Genomic DNA, 22,890 nt, shown 5'->3' with positions numbered 1-22,890 from the left:
AAAAAAAAAAATTTAATTTTTTTTTTAAATATATATATATATGTGTGTGTATATAATTATTTAATATTATTTATGTATAAGATGATTTATTTAACTTATTTATTTGCCATATGCATATACATTGCTGCACAAAATTAGTTTTGTGGACTAATATACATTTTGCGCTGAATATGAAATGTATATTATATAATATATTTAATGTAAATTAAAATTGCAGAATTAAGCTAAAATATAAGATGATTAATTTAACATTTTTGTGCTCATGTATACAACACTTAAATTAGTTTTGTAGACTAGAATATAAATTGTATATTCAATCTAAAATATATTAGTAATATTAAATATATATTTTATATAAATACATGTTGATTTGTTTAACATTTTCACTTTTACTTTGTGTCAATTGCTTTGTACTTTCTGTAGTGTAATTATAATTTTTTTTTACTCATCTCAGAGATCATCCCGCTGTATAACGTCTCCACTTTCATGGGTCATGAGGAGTACTGTAAACCTCCACCCAAGAAGCTCAAACAACCAGTGGAGCGTACAGGTCTAAGTCAGGTGTCCAGCTCGCTTTCCAGCAGCTACAAGAACAGCACGGCCTGCACAACCACAGCGAACGGCCATGGAAAGAGCCACAGCAGCTCTGGAGGAGGAGGAGGAGGAGGAGGAGGAAGCCCTGGCAACAAGAGGCCAGATCGAAGAGCCAGAGGAAGCCCCAAACACACAGACACCGAGCCACAAGGTGGGCTAAGTAGATGTCTAAATTAAGAGACTTCTTGTTGATTTTGTTCTCATGTCTCTGTTGTATTTTCATATGTGTGGAAACAGCTGAGAGCAAAAACAGGATATTTCCAGTGTCAGCTGGACTCAAATAACAGCAGTCAGAGTTGCTGACTCTTCAAGATGAGTCAACAATCTTGTCCACATCTGTTCACTTTAAAGCCTAATTTCTATGAAGCATTATGGGTATTTACCTCCAAGCCTTTATTTTTTAGCTTTTATATCAGTCAGCACTTACTCTGTGGTGTGACACACATACACATTGGATAAACAGTTGATAGTACAGGAAGCAAGTAGGAATATGGAAGAGTGCCCACTTCTGGTGAAATGCAGTCAGTCACTTGAATGGCATAGAGGCTGTGTTTGGAATGTTCAAAAGTAGGATTTTTTTCTTTCTGAAAGAAATTAATACTTCTGATCAAAAAAGTTACATTAAATTGACCAAAAGTTTCAATGACGACATTTATAATGCTACAAAAGATATTTCAAATAAATATATTTAGTAAAATATCTATATTTTATATTTCAAATAAATGCTGTTCTTTTGATCTTTCTGTGCAAAGAGTCCTGAAAAACATGTATCACAGTTTTCACAACAATAATTAAGCAACACAACTGGTTTCAACATAGATAATAGTAAGAAATTTTACTTGAGCACCAAATCAGCATATTAGAATGATTTCGACATATGCATATTTTCAATACTAATGATAACCTACTACATTTTTCTAAAATATGCAATATACAACCAGAGCACACTGCAAATATTGTATCCACAAAGCAATGCGATCAACTTAACCTTCCGCTGCAGTGTCTGTTACCCCCCATATATATATATTTAAATTTCTTTCTTGGCTAATTGATTGACCTGGAAGGTAAGAAGTTAAAAAATAATAAAAATAATAATATATATATATATATATATATATATATATATAATATATATATATATATATATATATATAACATTTATCTGAAATTTTATACATTAAAATCTAATTTTATATAATTTTTATATATTTATTTTATACATTTATTTTATATTCTAGCGGTTCCTGATATAATAATATATTAGTAAATGCTGTAGATGCTGTGGCAAATCAGAACACGCTGTTCTGAGGAAGAACCGGTTCTTGATCCCCAACCTTAGTATACAGTATTCATTTGAAGTATGTAGTTTACAGTAAGCTTGTATTTCATTGAGAATTCCACATAGCTGAGGATTCCAAGCAGATGGTAGATGAATGTGCAACACATGTTGCGTCAGATGCAGTTGTTTCCATATTCTCCATATCATAATTTCCTTTTCTTTCATCATTCCTTTTGAAAGCAGCTCACTCTGTCTCACTGTTTTCCTCTGTGTTCTTTAATGTCTTATCTTACCCTGGTCTTTGTTCTTGCGAACCTTTGGTTCCTATGCCTCTGTGTCTGTGTGTGTTAGAGAGAGAGAGAGAGAGTGTGTGTGTCTGTAGTCTGTCTGTGGCAAAACCACAGCGCATAATGAGATGCAGATCTTTTCCTGTCTGAAGTGATAGCACAAGGCTGGACCGTGTTAAAATGCACAGGCAAAGGGCGCTGCAAGTTAAAACAAGAGGGGAAGATGAGCGGTCCCTGTGAAGAGTGTCTGAGAAGAGGCTGAAATCTGGCTGAAATGTGTAACGTCAGAAGTTTAGACTTGGCCTTCATTCCCAGCGGTGTTCAGGATTTTGAAGCTGTAGCTTTTTAACAAACTACTAATACACATAAACTAGGTGCAGTCAAGCTATCATTTGGAAAAGGTAGCTAGATACAGAAACGTTTAAAAGTTTTGGGTTGTTTTTTTACAAATATTTAAACGTACTTAAATAATATATATATATTATAATATTATTATTATTATTATTTTACTTTAAACTTTTAAAGTATCTTACTGAAATTAATCAGTCCAGGAAAATTAATCATTGAATTGTCTTATTTAAAAAGTGCATTCAAATAAACCATTTAGCAAAATGAATCACTTTTGTACACACACCATTGGTAGACATGTGCAGTACTATATTACAAAAAAGTTGTGACGTTTGTGAGCTTTCTACTGAAAAATGTATTTTTTTGTTTTCCAACTTAATTTCTGTTAAGTTGGAAAACAATTATTGTCCAATTGTTTTCCAACACTGTCGTGACTCTTTATTTGAATCTTTGATCTATTTTGATTCATTTTAAATCCATACATGGAGTGGAATCTCTCATTTCTCATCTTGTTGGGGGGGAAACCATAGAGGTCAGTGTTGGGTCATGTCGCCATGACTTCATCGCAGTGATGATGACTCATTGCAGGAGCCCCTTGGGCCCCTTAAGAGCCAGACCTATGATCCTCAGTCGCCCAACAACCACTTCCCTTCCCGCCGCAGGCCCGCTCCGACAGCTCCATCCATCAGGACGTCTCTAATGCCCCAGATCTGTGTCTCTGTCTGCTGATACCGAATTGATGTTCTTTGTGTTTCTTTCTCTTTCCAAACAAGCATGAAGATGTTACAGGCACACACAAACTCTGATTTATGACTGATAGGAGACGGCTGGCTATATTTAATCTCTTTTCTGTGCAGATCATGATGTGGACACGAGACGAGTTCAGGCTGTGCCATCAGGAATGGACAAGCCCCAGGTGGGTGATTCAAACCATGTCACAAATCTCCTCTTGTGCAGCAAATCGAAAAGCTTTAATATCATAATTTCACGCTTTTGCCCGTGATTGTTTTATTTGTCCTGCAGGATTATGGCTCCACTCTAAATATGTTATTGCTTGCCAAGTGCTTCGTATTAGAAATATGAACATGATCCTAAGTATTATGATTTACATTTACCCATTTAGCAGACGCTTCTATCCTAAGGGAGTTACAAAAGAGGAACAAAACAATTTGTCAAAGACAAAGCAAAATTTATAATATACAATTCCAGGTTTATTAGACAACTAGATTAGGATACAAGCTAAGAAATGCAGAAATTGAAGTTTTGTTCAGTATTTGTTGTTTCTGTTGGTTCAAATCATGCGCCTTGAGGAGAGTTGTTCTGTTTGCTTTCTTAGCAGTTGATAGTATGGTTTTTGTGTGGTGGACGATAAAATTGGTTTATAAAAACTTGACTTGAGTAATAACCTGGGATCAGATTGTCAAAAGGTGGGCAACCACCTAGCAACCATCCAGAACACCCTTGCTACCTGCACAACAACATAACGCTTGAAATGTAAGGATTGTAATTGTCTAGAGGTGGTTAGAATGAAGCACTTCCGTTTACGTTCACAAGGGGGCAGCAGCAGTTAATGAATTACTTAAGGGTTCACCTCTCTTGCTACCTCATTTCATAATCTTCATCACTTTCTGTCAGTAGAAACGCCATTAAATGTGCATTCAAGCTTCAAAATGTGACGGTAATATACAGGGGCCCAAAGTATTTAAAATGTATGAATGTCACAAGTTATAGCACAAGCACAATAAGGTTTTGTAAGGTTTTAAATGATGAAACACTAAAAATACTGTTCAAAATAAAGATCAGAAAGCATTTGGACTTGTTTTCAAATGTTAGTGAAACCTATTCATAGATGTGATGAACCAAACCTGTTTGATCTTGAGGCAAAGTGACTTTTATATATATATATATATATATATATATATATATATATATATATAATATAATATATATATATATATATATATATATATATATATATATATATATATATATATATATATATCTATATCCACCTTGGGAGCAGGTATTTAAAAAAGAATTTGCAAAAATGACTCGGGGTCCTGAAAACCCCTAATTCTGTGTAAATGTATTAGTTCAAGGTCAATTTGACCCCTGCAAAAACACGCTGTAGAAAAAAAAGAAAGAAAGAAAAGCAGCCTGAAGTAAACAACTGACAGCAATGTGCCTCTATAGTGAGTACGCCACGAGAATGTTAGCATGTGAAGAAAATAAATCAAAGTATCAACCTGATTCTATATCTTTTATTTGAGATTTATGTATACATAATTAATTTATTTTATATATATATATACACACATGCATACATACATACATACTGTTATTTTTTTTTTAGATAAAATATGTTATATAATATTTGTTTTATATCTTTGAGATTGTGTTTTATTTAGTGTAGATTGAGTCTCCAAATCATTTTTGGAGCCACTAAACATGTACCGTTTTTCTATTTAAGTGTCTTTTTTTTGTGTGTTATCAAGATGATAACTAGGTAATCCGCTTTTGTTGTTCTGCTTTAATACTAAATCACTTAATTTGAATGCAAAAGGGAAAGTATTGGGTAAATAGTCCTGGTTTGTCATGGCTGAAGCCTCTTCAGACGCAGATGTTTTTTGTTTTGTGAATAAAGAGTCTCTCCGCTCTGAGCTGTGAAGGACGTCAGCTGTACGGTGTTCTGACTGATGCTTCATTCTCTGAAGATGAGCCTACAGTAGCCTTGGCACCCAAATTAACTCCTATTTACAGCTGCCTCGATTTATTGATGTACCTTACATCATAAATAATTCGAAATTAGAATTTTTTATTTTGTACTTTAAATCTTCCAGGCTCTTTTCTAAAAAAGATGTTTCAGACTTGTTGTCACAACTCTTTTTAAGTAAACATTAAAAAAAATGATTTGCACTTTTTTTATCATGAATATGTTACAATGCAACTAAACTCAATTTCAAGTGTTTTGCTTTACAATGAAACTTGAATGTGTCTTGGCTCCTCAGGTGTCTAATGTACAGTCCCACTCCGCACTTGTGTCGTGGACTTCTGTTTTCTTATCGGGATCATCTGGACGGGTCCCTTCCTGTAGTTACGAGCTACAGCTCAAGGACAAGGGCCGTGAAGGGAAATACAAGGTTGTGTACAGGTAAGGCCCTTGTTTAACATCATGTGTACTGCACTTCACTCTTGACAAATTTTTTTTTGATTGACTGGTTTATTAGATCTGCACGATTAATCGTTTAAAGATCGCAGTTTTAGGTTTTTCAAACCCCCTCATGATCTTATTCTAAATTACAACAATTTGATCGGTCTATCAAACCTTTGAAAAGTTACAACATTCAAATGTTCATTTGCGCTGCCGCTGAACCCCAGAGAAAGCAGCTGTCATGGGTATTAAACAGCTGCACAAACTCACACTATCGTTTCATTCAAAGACGCTGATTCATCCAGTAATGAAACGAGTCTTTATGTGTGAGTCATTGAATCATTCATTCAAACCATTATGTACATTTCATTATGTACATCTACAGCTTTCTTTTTTTTTTTGTGTCCCCAGAAAGCAAATCATAAAGCTATTATGAATTGATTTGAAAGCTGAAGGAGGTTTTACAGATGCTTCATCCATCTCTCATCCATCCATCTCTCACACACAGATTGTCACTCTTAGTCTATCTTTTTTTTCAGTGGTGAGGAACTCCAGTATACACTCACTGACCTCAGACCAGCCACAGACTATCACATCCGTAAGAATAGTGTTTCATATTTGCATTTATTAATCTAGCACACACTTTTAACTGAACGACGTACAAATGAGATGAAACGCTCCATTAACCCGAGCACTTTGAACTTCATTCGAGTGCTGAAGAGAGATGAATGGTCTGATTAACAAGAGTAAAATTAAAGATAATGAATGTGAAAAAAATGGATTTGTATTTAAATGTGAATTTCCTGGATCTAAAGGGCGGAGTGGCACAAAGCGTTTTTCTTGTAATTACAGTGGATGCAGCATTTTAATACATTCGTTGTTATCACTAAATGATTCATTTAAATTGGCAATAGCCGTTTTCTGTGTATTAGTTGAACATGATTAATTACTCTAGTCCTCTTTTGGAAATTCTCACCACGTGTTTTACAGAGTAAAGCACGGTGTGTAACTCTGTCAAGGGTCCCAGTTCGGATGCGAGGGCCTTCACTACACAGAGTGCCCCTCCTGAACCCCTCTACCCCCCAGACTGTCCCATCGCACCAAGAGCTCCCCTCACATTACAGTGGAAGGTACGTTCTGTATTATTGTGCTGAGTTGCTACAAACCATTAAAACTTTAATTGTTGGGCTTGTTGAACTTTATTACTTGATGGTGGAATAGTCCTGATTATTGATCCTGATTATTATTATAAATATAATTATTAATTTAGTAGTTATTTTATTGATCATTGACCATTAGTGTTGCTTATCATGCCAAGTAATGCCTCCACAGTTATGTATGACCTCTTCGTCAATATTGACTTATTTTGTTATATTGTTTAATTGATAATATATAATTATATATAATATTTAGATCAAATAAAATGCATCCTTGGTGTGCATAATGTAAAAGACTTCTTTCAAAAACATTTTTAAACTCTTACCAACCTCAAACTTTTGAATGATAGTGTATACTGTGTATAACTTTTTTTGTAATTTCTCTTTTTTAATTGCAGCCCCCTATGGACAACGGCTCAAAAAATCACCAATTATGTTCTAGAATGGGATGAGGTATGTACCACATCACCTGTGTTTAATTAATTTGGTAAAATCCTGAGTGTCACCTATCCCTCAACCCATTTCAGTTGATTCTCTCTCTCTCTCTCTCTCTCTCTCTCTCTCTCTCTCTCTCTCCTCTCTCTCTCTCTCTCTCTCTCTCTCTCTCTCTCTCTCTCTCTCTCTCTCTCTCTCTCTCTCTCTCTCTCTCTCTCTCTCTCTCTCTCTCTCTCTCTCTCTCTCTCTCTCTCTCTCTCTCTCTCTCTCTCTCTCTCTCTCTCTCAATTTAAAGGATTAGTTCACCTCAAAATGAAAATTTCCTGATAATTTACTCACCCCAATGCCATCCAAGATGTTCATGTCTTTCTTTCTTCAGTGGAAAAGAAATTAAGTTTTTTGAGGAAAACATTTCAGGATTTTTCTCCACACAATGGACTTCAACGGTAACCAAATTGTTGAAGTCCAAATCAATGCAGTTTCAAAGGGCTTTAATAATAATATAAAAAAAAAAAAAAAAATGTATATACTTTTTAACCACAATTGTTCGTCTTGTGCTTGTCTGCGACGTGCCAGGCATTACGTAATCACGTTGGAAAGGTCACGCTGGACGTAGGCGGAAGTACCGCCCCATTGTTTATAAGTGTGGAGAAGGAACTGTCTTTGTGTCAGTTTATTGTTTCAAATGGTCCTTTCGTGTGTGTATCCTAGATGTTTAAAACAATGGGGCGTTACTTCTGCCTACGTCCAGCGTGACCTTTCCAACGTGATTATGTAATGCCTAGCGCGTCGCAGATCAGCACAAGATGAACAATTGTGGTTAAAGTATATAAATTATTTCTATTTAGAAAATGACCGATCTTTTCGCTAGATAAGACCCTATTCCTCAGCTGGGATCGTGCAGAGCCCTTTGAAACTGCATTGATGCATTTGGACTTCAACAATTTGGTTACCGTCCATTGTGTGGAGAAAAATCCTGAAATGTTTTCCTCAAAAAACTTAATTTCTTTTCCACTGAAGAAAGAAATACATGAACATCTTGGATGGCATTGGAGTGAGTAAATGATCAGGACATTTTCATTTTGAGGTGAACTAATACTTTAACCGACTGTTCTGCTTAACGCCACAGACGCAGTCTACTTTATTTTCATTTACTCAAAGCTTTTCTGGCTCAATAAGAGTTCATTAAAACTCCTCAGCTGTGGCTGGCAGCGGTTCCTCCCCGCAGAATCCATTCTGAATACCTCTGCCTTTTAACTTTAATTATATTCTGGCTCCTGTTGTTGTGACAATTAGCACAGCTTCCAGCAGCAGTTTTGTTTTTGTTGTTCTTTTCATGTCAGGAGTGTTCTGTTCTGACACAGCGTATGGCTGCTGCTGGTCTTTTCAGTCTTTTCTGCTTGTTTTAAGATGTTTATTTTATACGTGCCATCCTATTTGTCATTTCTAACTGCATCGTTTTATCCTCGTTGCTTTTTCAGGGGAAAAAGAACAGCATTTTCCGCGAATATTACGTCGGACACCAGCGACACTGCAAAGTAATGAGGTTGTGCCCTGCTGTCGGGTACACGTTTCGAGTGGCAGCGCTAAATGACATTGGCACCAGGTTTGTTTATTTGTCTGTATGTCATTGACAAAAAATATATATATATTAATAAAATAATAAAACATGGATTACTGGTTAATTTATTTTTATTTTATTATTATTATTATTATTATTATTTTATACCCAGTAATACACACCATGTGTTTTTTATATTTATTAGGATAATTCCGTTGTTCTTTGAAGTACCTTGGAGTACTATCAAAAAATCTATGGTAAATGAATATAATGATCTATATCAGCAATATAGAAATATTTCCATCTGATACTACTATTTATCATGATACTGCCATAGTTCTTATTTCTGAGTTATTTATTTTTCTGGTTATCTCCGAGGTTTAGGTGAAATTTTGTATGGTTTTTATTTATCTATTTATTTTTTGCAATAAATCATACTGTAAAACAATTTTTATAAATATAACCCACCAGCATATGTCCTTTTGGTTGTATGCAGTTAATAGAATTTTAGCCCTGTGGTGTCCTTGTGTTTAATGGCGTGGTAAATGAGAAAATTCTCCTCACTACTCGTACTCACTGTGAGTGTTGTTTTCCCAGGGGAAAAAGTCTAAACAATTTATAACTTTGTGCTTCTCGCACGCTTTGATGAGACACGGATATGTCATATAATCTTTATAGGATGGGAAAGGATGGGATTTATTACTGTTTACTGTTTTCTTTTTCTCCAGTGGGTTCAGCACAGAAGTCGTCTTCTACACCACAGGAAGTCTCCCACAGATTTCCTTGCCTCCACGGCTGATAAAGGCAGGTCCGTCCTGGGTTAAGCTGGAGTGGACTCGACCAAACAGCTGCAGCGCTGAGGAGGTGGTCACGTACACCCTGGAGATGCAGGATGAGACCAAGGTGTTGAACTCAGCCCTACCATACGCATCACATAATCCCCCTTGTGCAGTAGTTATTACGGCTTTCTGTTGCCTTCATTTTCACCACAAATAGGTTTTCTCAGTGTTGTGGGAATATGACCGCTAATAGATATAAGTCTATAAGCTGTTTTTCCTACCTCACTGGTCACCTTTGCCCACAGTTGTCAGGGTAAATCGACTCTTCTGGATCCATGACTAATGCCTTTGTTTAACACAGCAGACTGATGCGCCATCCAAATATTTGAGCGAGATTTCATGCACATAATATTTTTTATCATGCAGAGTAATTGTAGGATCTTGCCATTTTTAATAGATTTAAACCACAAATTTGTTAGGAAATAGGCTTATTCTATGATTTTCAATTACATTTTAATATATAGTTTTAATTGTATAATTATATAACATTAATTATAGAATTCACAGATTTTTATATAATTTATATAGTATTAATAATAAAATATTTTTATCCCAGTTTAATGTCATGAAACATGCAACAACATCTGCTACCTATTATACCTTTGTATTTGGACATATTTCAGAGTGTATATTAATCAAGAAAAAATGTAGGACTCCGCTTTATTTTGTCTATCATTTGATTGGATTGTAAACAGAAGTGTTACATACCAGATTGGAGGGAAGGTATTGAAAAATAAGAGGCATTGGTTTGATAAAAACAAATTGTGGTGTTAGTTTGGGGTGGGACTAGCTGGAAATAATTGTTCCATACTTCACTTCTTGACACCTAAAGAACAATGTGTTTTTGGCAGGGACTGAACTTCCAGGAAGTTTACAGCGGTTTGGAGCTGAACTGTAAGTTGGAGTCCCTAAGAAGGAACACGCAGTACAAATTCAGGGTGAGTGACGAATTTTCCAGCACCGAAAACATGAGATTTATTTCATGATTTCTTTTGTTCACATACACAACCATATGCATGTAAACAAACCATCCATGGATGTGTTAAGGGTTCTAGAAAATCACGCGTTCCTCAAGCACTTTTGCTTCATTTCCTCCTTCACTAATCAGGCAATTAGCGATAATCTAATGAACTTTAGTTTGTCCGCTAACCTGGAGCGGTTTCTCAGATCTAGCAGCTGTTGTTGGGGGAAGGTGAATTGATTTCCTGTGGTGTGGCGTGTAAAAGGCTTTTACTCTAATCTCTGAGAAGGCAGAGAACACTGCGTTATTATCAGGGGAGAAAGGTACTTCAGGCAAGATTTTAAATGCTGCTCCCTGCGATGCTGTAGGAGATTGGGACACAAAAATGGTGTTGTCTAGTACACAAAACAAGTGTGTCCTGAAATCCTCAAACGTCACCTTGGTAGTCTGCTTTTCAGTGATGTCGTCTGAAGTCACTCAGAGCTGTTTGGAATGAAATACTAGAAGCCTGAATACAGTATAAAAAGATAGATCTTCTGCATTTTTAATCAGTAATACATTTGGCTGCAATTTATATTATATTTTTTTCTATTTAATACATTTTAAAATGTCATTTATTCCTGTGATGGCAAAGCTGATTTTTTAGCATACATACTCCAGTCTTCAGTGTCACATGATCCTTCAGAAATCATTCTTATATGCTGATTTGCTGCTCAAAAAACATTTCTTATTATTATCATCGATGTTGAAAACAGCTGTGCTACTTACATTTTTTTTGTGGATTCTTTTATAAATAGAAGTTTTAAAAGAGCAGAACATTTATTTGAAATAGGATTATTTTGTAACATTTTTGATCAATTTAATGCATCCTTAAAGGTGTTCATTAATTAACATTTTCTGATCCCAAACTTTTGAACGGTAGTGTGTAGATCTGTACATATACTGCAGACATGCTTCCCCTTGTGTGATCTTCTTTACTGTGTCCTCTACAGCTCATCACTTGCAGCGGTGAGTGGCGCAGTGCACCGAGCTCTCTGCTTGTGTGTAAGACCACCCCAGACAGACCTGGACCGCCTGTGAATCCTGCAGTAAACGCAGTCACATATCACAGCTTCTGTGTGGCGTGGGGTAGGAAAGCATAATCATTTTATGTTTCACACAGGCTTTTTTTTTTATTGTCCATTTATCATTATATTCTAACCGTCACCGTTTTATATAATTAAATCAGAACCTCCACAAGATGATGGTGGATCTGGAGACTTGACTTACGTCCTGGAGATATCAGAAGGGAATTCTGAAGGTATTTCTGATTGCAAACGGGTGAATCTGACAAGTGACATGTCCACGTCACATTATCCCAAAAATGAAAGAACATTATAGTTGTAAACACTTTATTTTAAATTTAAATGTGTTCATATTTAAAACTTTTTTTATTTCAATTTTCATTTTATTTTTTTAATTATGGATTTTACGTTTTAAAGAATACATTATTCTTTCACATTATTTTTTTAGAAGTTATTTTCTTTATTGTAATGCGAATTGAGGTGGTACATGTGCTTAATTTATATATTAAATATTGATATATATATATATATATATATATATTTGTATTAAATATTTCAAATTAAATTATTCCTGTGATGCAAAGTTGAATTTTTAGCATCATTACTCCAGTCTACAGTGTCAAATGATCCTTCAGAAATCTTTCTAACATGCTGATTTGATGCTCAAGAAACATTTCTTATAATCAATGTTGAAAAGAGTTGTGCTGCTTAATATTTTTGTAGAAACTGTGATACATTTTTTTAGGATTTCTTTTATTAATATATATAAGAACATAATTAATTGCCTAATTATTTTATCAATTGAATTCATACTTCTTAAAAACATTCTTACTGACTCCAGACTTTTGAACAGTCATTTTATTTCAATAATATAATTTTGATTTTGATGTGAAATATGCCTGTGATTATGTTTTGGACCGGTTCACTGAGATAGATATGTATGAATCTGTGTTTGTTCAGCAGAGAGGCAGTGGGTGACTCGCTATAGAGGACCAGAGAGGAAACATTTGTGTGAGGATGTAAAACCAGCAACAAGCTACTCCCTGAGACTCAGCTGTGTCGATGTGGGCGGACAAAGCCAGGTATGAGAACCAAAGTGCATTTACTGATTTTCCTGGCTGATTCATAAGATCTCATTGTACTCCTTGTGTTGTACATTGACTCGTTGTATTGGTTGTGCAGTGCTCAGATGACTTGACGGTGCACACTCATATTCCGCCCCCTGGCCGCTGTCGACCCCCAAGGATCATGGGTGATGTCAAACACAAGGAGCTGACTTTGCAGTGGGGTGAGGCTCTTATTTTTTCTTTTGATATCCATTAGGGCTGGGTAAAAAATATCGATTTCTCGATATTAATCGATTCTGAGTTTTACGAACCGATATCGATTCTTAAATCTCAAGAATCGATTAGTCATCCTGTTTTCATTTGATGAATGAATGGAACATTATAGCGTGCATCAATAATCTTTGTGCTTTGTGACTATTATTATGAAATAAAGTCTCAAATTTCGAATCATGTCCATTTTCTTACGGAATTCAAAAACATAAATAGCGTTTTGTCGCTGTGGCGGGCGTGAGATCGCTCTGGATCTCATCGAAATCCATATCATGTCACATGGAATCACTCAATCAGTGTTTCATCCGTGGAAAGACGTTAGTTAAACAGCTTGTAAACAATGTCATGTGACGTCACATTTACCTCAGAAAAACCATATCCAGTGACCATAAACTCAGTTAGTCAGCTAGAAAAATTAACTCTACAGAGGAGAATTTTGCTACACATATGCACCAGATTACATATTCATTATAATTTGTAATGTTCTTCAATATTTAATGCATGTTTGATTAAATCTGGCAAGTTTTTATGACAGCCACCATTTCAATTTTTATATTTCATATAACTTTCTTATTATAAAAATTAATAAGTGTAATTTAAGTGTTTGTATAGCTACAAATCAGTTAATTTTTACCTTCAATATTATAGGCTAATGGAGCCTATAGGCTACAACTGACTCCCATAGTTTACAGCATTAGTTAAGAGATTTGTTTTCCTTGAAAAAATGTGCCATGTATTGTACCTGATATCCAACATAATCAATATTGAATCGAATCGAATCGTAATCGAATTGTGAAATTTGTGTCAATACCCAGCCCTAATATCCATTATTCTTTTCTTCTCCTCTTAAAGTCTCAATGAAACAAACAGATTATCTAAAAATAGTTTAGCATTTGTGGCCATCCATTTGGAAAGAGAAATTGAAGTTAAAAACAAGTTAAAGTGACACGTGTGCTTTTAGACGAATTATGTTTGTTGCCAGGTCAACTGGTGAAATATGCAGTGTGTTTATAGTTATAGAAGTCCAAATTACCCAGAATGCACTTGGATCAACAGAGCTTTGTATCTACTTTTTGTGTTGTTCACACATTGCATAACCCTATTTAGTGTGGGTCTGTGTTTGCATTCATGCGTGTGTGTTTGAGAGAGCTAGAAGTATAATGCAGTTGTTTGTTAGCGATAATACCCCTGACTCACTGTTTTTGAGTGAAGGTGGGCTCATTTAAGAGGCTGAACACCATCTATAAATAACTGTGAAATGTCAGTGCTGATTTCAGGCATCCATGCTGACTCTTAGAGCTCGGACATCAGGCGTGAGCTTTCCTGCATGTTCTCCATCACTGCGATTGATCGGCTCCTTCCTGTAGCCAGTTAGTTGTAGAGGGAACTGAGATCTTGTTTTGGTTTTGAGAGGCTGGTTGTAGATGGATGACTTCTGAGATCATCAAGTCATGTGTCTTGGGGACGTGTCGTGAGCGTAACGACAGTAGGATTGCATTGTGGTTTCACACCAACAGCGTTTTAGAACTGTGTCTCTATACAGAAAATAATAGTCTCTCATAATAATGGCAATAAAAATGTTATTGGGTGTGTGAATTCTTACACATTTGATTTGTCATTTACAAGAGGAAAAGGAAGGTAAATAATTTACATTCCATAAGTTATCTTTAGTCTGCCTGTGTAACTTGTATCAAGCCAGATTTTTTAACAATAGTTGAAATACAATAATGCAAAACATTTAAAAATAATAGTAGTAATAATAATAGTTATTATAATTATTATTATCATTCCGATTATTCATTTCAAATTATATGTATATATTTTTTATGTTCTGCAATTATAGGCTTTTATTAATTATAATTATTTTATTAATTATTTTAATTATTCATTACATTTTTCTTGTCAACACCTCCCAGGTCACGATTTTTTGAATTATTAGTATGAGGCATTAATTAAAGTATTATTTTTATTTTTTTGCCATGTACATTTCTATGAGGTATTCATGATAATAATTCATAAAATGCCTGGTCAACTCCTTCACAATTTTTTGGGGGGATTATTGTGAGGCATTTATGAATTATTATTGTTATTATTATCATTTGTTTTGCAATATACACTTTTATTAATTATCCTCCCAAGTCACAATTTTTTTCATATATTTTTAATGAATTATTATTATGAGGCTTCTAAATAAGCTCAGGACTTTTTCTATAACCTGTTAATATGGCCACCAAAACTAATATGTGCCACTTAGAATGTGTGAAACAGTCCTAACGTTGTGGTCATGTATATTGGACTGGAGTGATGGATCATGATTTGACTTTTGCACTTTTAAATTATTTCTTATTGTCCCTGTCTCTATATTTCTCCCCCACACTTTTAATTCTTCGTTTCTCCAGATGGTCCTGTATGTGGTGAAGAGAGTGAAGGTGTGGAGTTTAGCTTGGAGATGTGTGCAATAGAGGAAGCTTCAGAGCCGGCGGAGGTGTACCGTGGATCTAAAACAGAGTGCACTGTGGGTAATTTGCTCCCTGGCACTACCTACAGGTTCCAAGTTCGTGCAGTCAACAGTGTTGGGGTAAGTCACCCTGTACACAAAAACACATGACAAAATGACTAAAATCTAAACTAAAATTTTAAATGAAAAATATAAAAATAAAAGCTAATTCCAAATATTAATAAATACTATAATAGTTTATAAAAAATACTAAAATAACACTGAGACAGATACACCTTTTTTTTATTTTTTTTTATGCAAAATAACAAGTTCTTGGCCCTTATGAAATAGTTTTTGCTGGATTATTTGTATCTATCTATCTATCTATCTATCTATCTATCTATCTATCTATCCATCTATCTATCTGTCTGTCTGTCTAATCGATCTATATATAAATAGTATATATTTTTAGTGAAGGGAACTTGGCAAGTATTTTAGCTTTTATTCTCTTTCATAAGCAATGAGTCAGGACAAATTGTATCTCAAACAGCTATAATTTTGTCCAAATCAGATAAAATTCAGCTCTCCAGTTGTTTTTCCTCTCTTACTTGAAATCCTCCTTTTATAACAAACCCTCCACATCACATGCTGTCTGCCTCGGCAAAGATATTAAGAAAGCTAATTCAGCCATCACTGAAGATAGATGCCTAAAAGAGTTTAACGCTTTGGGTTTACCTGCCACAGAAATAACAGATTTCCCTCCTTATTGTAGAACCCAGGCTATTCATTACCTTTGAGATAGCTAAAACGCTCTTAATCTCATCCACTTTCTCTCTCTCCTTTTTTCCAGTATGGACCTTACTCTGAATCTGTGGAAATAAGCACTGCCGCTGGGCCCCCAGGACAATGCAGTCCCCCTGCCATCAATGTGACATCACACACTTGTGCTGATGTGACCTGGGAGGTGAGTCTGCAAGAGCCATTCACACTGTATACAATGCAGTAAATGATGAATCGTACTGTCAAATGATAAAATTGTCGGAGTGATTTTCTGCTGCGTTGAGAAAGAAATCAATTTTCAGAAGCAATCGTTGGCTTTGGGACTCCTAGAAAGAAAAAATGTTTTGAATTACAAGAATATGTGCTCAATACTGGTACAGAAACTCCATCCAAACTCGAAAGTTCATTATAATAACATCATCGATCACCCAAAAAGTGTTGAAGATTGATTCTTGCCAGAGAAGTTGGCAGATTGTGTCCACGCAAAATGTTTTCTTCACTTCTATCACTTCTTCTCAAAAGACACTTGCTTTTCATGACAAAGGGCCTTTAAGGTTTTGTTCACAATGAAAATGAATGTGATTTTAATCCTTGATGTCTCCTGAATGACAAAGCTTTCAGTTATTTGCATTCTGTTTGCTGTCTTGAGAGGTTGTTTCATTTATTATTGGTGCGCATGATGCATTGGCTCTCTTGTGTTTGTCCTGATGAAACCGTGTCAAGCAGGTACTGCTGGGAATATGCGTTTGTTGCTCTCGTTTCCTGGAGTGTAACGCTTGCTCTGATCTCAATCCCCAGAACAACGAGAGCTCTGGGATAGACATTTCTGAATACCGGCTGGACTGGGGACGTGATTTGGACTCTCTTGAAATGGTTTACAGTGGATTGGAAACCTACTTCCAAATCTCCAACCTGGAGGCATCAACAGACTACTGCTGCAGGCTACAGGTAGCTCATGATCTGTTAGGACCATGACACATGCGCTCAAACACTAATATAATTTTTAAAAAGCCAAAAAGAAAGTGTATTTATTTTATGATGTTATATTATTGTTATATTATTTTATATAATTTTTTTTATTGCTTTTTTATTTTATTTCTTTATTTTTTAAATCGCTTTATTTGTAATTGCTTTATTTTTATTTATTTTTTATTTTTTAAATAGTTTTATATTTAATTATCCGCTTGTTTCAAGATATTTAGTGCTGTGAAACAGGTATTAAATAAGCTTTTGCTTTTCGCTATCATTTGTCAGAGTCTTGTTTTCTTGGGTTTTTTCTGAACAGGTATCAACAGGTATCTTTTATCAAGGAGCGGCAGAAACAGTCTGTGTCTGTTCAGTAGCAAGTTTCCCTGTTAGAGTAAGGTGAAGTGGTTGAGCACAAGGTGCAGCGACAAGCGGGTGCGTTCCCGTGAAACTGTTGCGGTTGTGCGCACACGCCCGCCCGCTGCCGAAGTTGAATTGTCTTGAACTTTTTGTACACAACGAGCAGCACAAATCTTTGGAAGAGAGACTGATCCTCGCTGTTTGTGAGTTTCTAGAATCTAAATAGTTATCAGGACATCAACAGGACATTCACATGGCAGAGCATCCCTGCTAAACTAAACGCAGGCCTATCAGGTAAAGTTATGTATAATTTTAATTTAAGTTAAAAAGGCTGCAGCTGCGCATTGAAGCCGTTGCCATGGTTACTAACCATAGAGCGCCTGCCGTTCACTCGCGGAGCGCTGTCTCCCTTTCTGTTCACATGAGAGAACCTGGCGAAGCCTCCCTCCACTGCTTGTTTGGGATGGTTATTTTCCTGGCTGACCAACATCCCACCCTTCCTGTGACCCATGGTTTGACTGTGGGCCTATGTGTATTCAGAGCCAGTGAGCAACGGACTTTTTAAGATAATAATAAATAAAAAAACTGCGTTAATGTGCGATAAAAAAATTGTCGGTGTTAATAAATGTGTTAAAGCGATAATAACGCGTTAACGTGCCCACAGCCCTAATTTTTATCTTATTTTTTTTTTTATTCACATTTTCTGTTTTCAAAGAAAATACTTTTTTTTTTTTTACAGTACTGTAAATGTTAGTCTAGCAGTTGCTTGCTAAAATGAACATTTTAGTTTGTGATGAATCAATAGTTCACAGTAACATGAGTTGTGAATAAATCATCTTCCTAAGTTCTTATTCAAGGAAACACATTATTCTAATTGTTCCTGAAATTAAGTAAGCTCAAAATTGAGCATAATCACATTGAAAATGCATGCATCACTCGCTGCTTGCATTATAATTAAACAAACAAGAAGAGTGTAAAACCTTAATCACGCAGTATGAAGAGGATTAACACTCTGTTTACAATGAATATATATATTTTTTTACTTATTGTATTAAACTCAGCCTACATGCGTTGGTTTGTACATTATCATTGTCTCTGTGCAAACTGGTTTTAATGCACCAAAAATAAACCTGTGAATTGTGTTGATTAAACAATATATAAGCAGTAATATGGTTCAAATGTTAGATTGGAGCTGTTATATCTGAAAATGTTCTGACCTTTTAGTGCTCCTCTTCACATTTAATTGGCTCTGAATCACTGTGTTTGTTATGTAGTGGATGCAAAACAATCTGATCAGCACGAGAATGAAGAAAATTCATTTCTCGTTGTACTCTCCAAAATACTCTGTGTCCTTCCAAATATTTTGACAAACCAAATGCATGATTGTAAAAATGGCTCAAAAGATAATCAGCAAAACTGGTTAATAACTTTTAAGTTTAAAGTCAGCATGAAACCGATGTGATAGTCTTTTCCTGCCTAATTTGTGATGTATATCAAAGTAAAACGGCTTCTCGAACAAGAATAAATGTAGGGCGGAACTTGATTTTGTCCATCTGGAATTGTTTGGATGGTTGTGGTTTGCTATTAATTGTAATCTCATGTGAGTGACATGTTGTCCTGCCCTTGCGCCAGTAAATCATTTATAAAAATAACAGAATTGTAATTTTTGATCTCATGGTGCCATTTTTCAGTTTTTTCTTGTATTCGGTTCGTAGGCAGTGAACCAGGCAGGGGCGGGCCCCTACAGTGATCTGGTGACGTGTCGGACCCCTGCAGCAGTCCCTGATGTAGTATCCGGAGTTCACCTGCTCGACCTCCCTCCGACCCCAACAGAAAGTGAGTCCTTCTCCCCCTCCACCTGTCTGGCCCTCACCTGGGACGAGCCCCACTGTAATGGAGCAGAAATCACCTCCTACAGCATCTCAATGGGAGACGACATCATCACCACCGGAAACGCAACCTGCCACATTATCAGGGACCTGCTGCCGGACAGCGAGTACAGGTGAGCAAGAGATGTTGTTTAACACTTTGTATCTCTTTTTCTACCATACTGCATCATCAGATATATATATATATATATATATATATTTGTGCATTAGTGATGACCAGGGACCTTATTTTCACGTGTAATATACAGAAGAGTGCTGGTGAGCCACGAGCAGGTACCTGAATTAGTGTTATTAGCTGTACAAATGGACTCCACTTATGTCTGGCTCAAGAAGTGCTCAGAAAAATGGTGCATTCTGGGTGCAAGTTGTTAGAAGGGTATATTTGCTGTTTTTTTATATACAAAACCACAGTGTGTTTATATCCAATGTACCGTGGTATTCACATCTGGTATTTACTATGGTACTGAATGGCTGTCATATTCATGCACCATGCTGTTTACAAAAAAACTACAGTATTATGTCAAAAAACATGGTATTACAGTAGTATGTTTCCAAAAAACAAAACAAAAATAAAGGTTATTTATTGGTATCTATGGTTCCATGAAGAACATGTAACATCCATGGAACATTTCCATTGCGCAATAGGTTCTTTATAGTGGGAAATGGTTCTTGGGTTATTAAAATGTTCTTCAAATGAAGAAAAATGGTTCTTTTAAGAACTGTTTACTAAAAGGCTCTTTGAGGATCCAAAATGGTTCTTCCGTGGCTTCACGGCAAAAAAACTTTTTTGATCCTTTATTTTTAAGAGTGTAATGGTACTTCTAAAATAAAATAATAAAAAAAAGCGAAGTCCTCGTGTAAATAGGGATATATTTTAAAAGGATGATCTTCTTAACACATTTGCATATAAAAATTACTCTCTCACATGGTCTTCGGGCTAATAGGCTTCGGGAAAGCAAGTCTGTTAAATGTTACCTGAGGTAAAGGCTTTAATTTGGGATGGATGATAACATTAAATGGACACAGAAGTGACTTCTCCATTGAGGTAATGGACAGTGAAATACATCCCCAATTAATATGGCAAATGCACTCGTAATTATAATGACTAGAGATTTTGAAATCCTTCGCTATCGGTCCAAAAAAATAACGTTCCAGCTCACCCTGCTGACCCAATGTTACCAAAATGTATGTGAATTTCAAAGCATTAGATGACTAAATGTCAAGCCACGTGGTCTCTGAAAACAAATTATGCTCAACTTTTGCAATTTTGCAATTACCAATGTGATTTTAAATGGGTGTATGAATTCAGTTGTCCTTACGTTCACACAGGTGCCCTATCAACATCACATTAGTTGTAAACATCGCTTTTGACAAGCACAGTGTTCTCTTTCTCTCTCTCAAAATACTACCATTCAAATGTTTTAAGATTTCTTCAAATAAATGCTGTTCTATTCATCAAAGAATCCTTAATTGTTCAGTTTCCACAAAAATATTAAGCAGCTCAACTACTGTATTTTCTACACTGTCATATAATATATGTTCTAATAATAGGAGTTAGTTAATAATAATAATAATAATAGGAGGTAGTAAATTTAGTCATCATTTCCTCACCCTCATGTTGTTCCAAATGTGTATAACTTTCTTTCAATAAGACACAAAAAGAGAAATTTTAAAGAATGTTCATGCTGCCCTTTTTTATTCAGTGAATAAATGACACCAAAACAACTGGTTCTTATGCGTTTGCGCAAGTGTAACTGATATATGTTTCATAGAAGACAGTCATACAGGTTTAGAACAACATGAGCAGGGCCTAAAATTAACTTTTTGACAGCAAAATACCAGTGAAAATTCACCATTCTTTATTCCATTTTCAAGACCACAGTTAAAACTACTAGCCTAACTAATATAAATTTAAAACATCATTAAAGACAAATAACAGTAATAGCACACAGTAATACAACAAAGTAAAATAAACTATACCTGAAAACTATTTCAGGAAGATCCAACAGTAGTTTTCAGGTACAGAAATGTAATCAAATGTAAAACAATTTGCATTGCATAGTCTTCACTGTATAAATTAAATGTAAATTTAATCCTTATTAAAGTTATTCAAACAAGAGCAGTGAGTGAGTTTTTTTTTTTTTTTTGATATACATTGACACGGACAGCAGCAGGATTATAAGGCTGATGTCACTTTAAGACCTGCATGGATCCAATATAGGCTACTGATACTGTAAACATGCGTTTTCTTTCTCAACTATTTACTCTCACTTAAGACATAACCGACTATGTTTACTAGGACACTTTGTGTGAATTTGTCACTTCAAGCGCAAGACATGAAAGAGAGTTCCATTCAGTATTCAGCACTTAAAATGTTTAGGCACAGAAAACTTCCCACAACTCGCTTCTTGCACTTGAATATTTAAATGCGCAAGGCTTAAACTTTCGTGACAATGCAGCACTGTTCCGAGTATCATTCATGTTGGTTCACGTTTATGTGCTCACAACATTGCATTGTTAGAATTCATAAAAATGTTACCAGCCAAGTATTGTAATAACCTTCCCTCTTTTTAGATCTTTTCTGCTAAAACAATTTAGAAATGTTTTTCTGTCCCATGTGCACTTACAATCATTGGATTCTTGGATATCAGATGGGTAACTTCTTAGAAATCCCCATTCGTATGCAAGACCACCCCTTCAACCAGAGTAGATCATTTTCATCTGTGCTTGAAAGGTCACCGAGCTTCATTTTTGGGTGATTTATTCCCTTTAAATTTACCAATACTGAATCATTGACACCGAGTTTCCTTATAATAGTCTGTAGGGTCGTTCAAGTGAAGAGAGATCATTTGAAGAGAATCAGAATTGATTTTAGGAGTTACTTAGTCTTTTAAGCCCAAGGGAGCTAACAACTGTACAAGATTAAAAAGCTTTAACACTTTATTTCCTTTCTTCTCTCAGCCTGCAGATTCGAGCAGAAAATGAAATGGGCCCCGGGCCCTTCAGTCAGACCCTAACGGTGAGGACAAGGCCCCTGCCCCCCTTTCCACCACGGCTGGAGTGTGCAGCGGTCGGACCCCAGAGTCTCAAACTACGCTGGGGTTTCAGCAGCCGAAGTCAACTCAACAACGACACTACCTACATTCTGCAGATGGAGGACAGGAATCAGAGGTTAGCACTGAAGGATGTGCAGAACTACATAGTTTCATTATCAACTAGTCTGAGAGATGACTAATTGGTCTTAATGAAGTCTTGTGTAATTAGGCTAAATTAGATGTATTTTTAGAAGACTTATGAAGCCTTTCATGCAGCGAGGTACCAACTGATTGTGGGCTTTAATAGTTAATTGACCTATATGTTAAGGTACCTTTGTTACCTTTAGGTAAAAATGTTAGTCAGTCTTGCACAGTCGGTGAGTGTTTGTTCTAGACTTTTAGAAATGACT

The 22,890-nt window shown here is 35.6% G+C and overlaps 1 protein-coding gene across 1 annotated transcript in view; it reads left to right on the top strand.

The window, feature by feature from the left end:
• Nucleotides 1-490: 490 nt before the first annotated feature.
• The window catches only part of fndc3bb (fibronectin type III domain containing 3Bb), a 35,317-nt gene continuing 12,917 nt past the window's right edge, over nucleotides 491-22,890 (top strand). The window contains exons 1-18 of the mRNA XM_056249119.1: nucleotides 491-745; nucleotides 3,366-3,424; nucleotides 5,517-5,659; nucleotides 6,199-6,257; nucleotides 6,650-6,789; nucleotides 7,215-7,269; nucleotides 8,733-8,857; nucleotides 9,541-9,715; nucleotides 10,503-10,589; nucleotides 11,605-11,740; nucleotides 11,841-11,912; nucleotides 12,637-12,758; nucleotides 12,859-12,964; nucleotides 15,413-15,591; nucleotides 16,301-16,414; nucleotides 17,029-17,178; nucleotides 19,272-19,558; nucleotides 22,407-22,616. Of these exons, the coding sequence (XP_056105094.1) occupies nucleotides 626-745; nucleotides 3,366-3,424; nucleotides 5,517-5,659; nucleotides 6,199-6,257; nucleotides 6,650-6,789; nucleotides 7,215-7,269; nucleotides 8,733-8,857; nucleotides 9,541-9,715; nucleotides 10,503-10,589; nucleotides 11,605-11,740; nucleotides 11,841-11,912; nucleotides 12,637-12,758; nucleotides 12,859-12,964; nucleotides 15,413-15,591; nucleotides 16,301-16,414; nucleotides 17,029-17,178; nucleotides 19,272-19,558; nucleotides 22,407-22,616 (2,339 nt within the window). The 5' untranslated portion in view covers nucleotides 491-625. The remainder of the gene's footprint in view (nucleotides 746-3,365; nucleotides 3,425-5,516; nucleotides 5,660-6,198; nucleotides 6,258-6,649; nucleotides 6,790-7,214; nucleotides 7,270-8,732; nucleotides 8,858-9,540; nucleotides 9,716-10,502; nucleotides 10,590-11,604; nucleotides 11,741-11,840; nucleotides 11,913-12,636; nucleotides 12,759-12,858; nucleotides 12,965-15,412; nucleotides 15,592-16,300; nucleotides 16,415-17,028; nucleotides 17,179-19,271; nucleotides 19,559-22,406; nucleotides 22,617-22,890) is intronic.

Source organism: Rhinichthys klamathensis, unplaced genomic scaffold (assembly GCF_029890125.1).
Source record: "Rhinichthys klamathensis goyatoka isolate OS25496 unplaced genomic scaffold, OSU_Roscu_1.1 h1tg000059l_1, whole genome shotgun sequence".
In the NCBI taxonomy this organism is placed as follows: domain Eukaryota; kingdom Metazoa; phylum Chordata; class Actinopteri; order Cypriniformes; family Leuciscidae; genus Rhinichthys; species Rhinichthys klamathensis.
The sequence above is the reverse complement of the archived record's forward strand: the minus strand, read 5'-3'. Positions and strand labels throughout refer to the sequence as shown.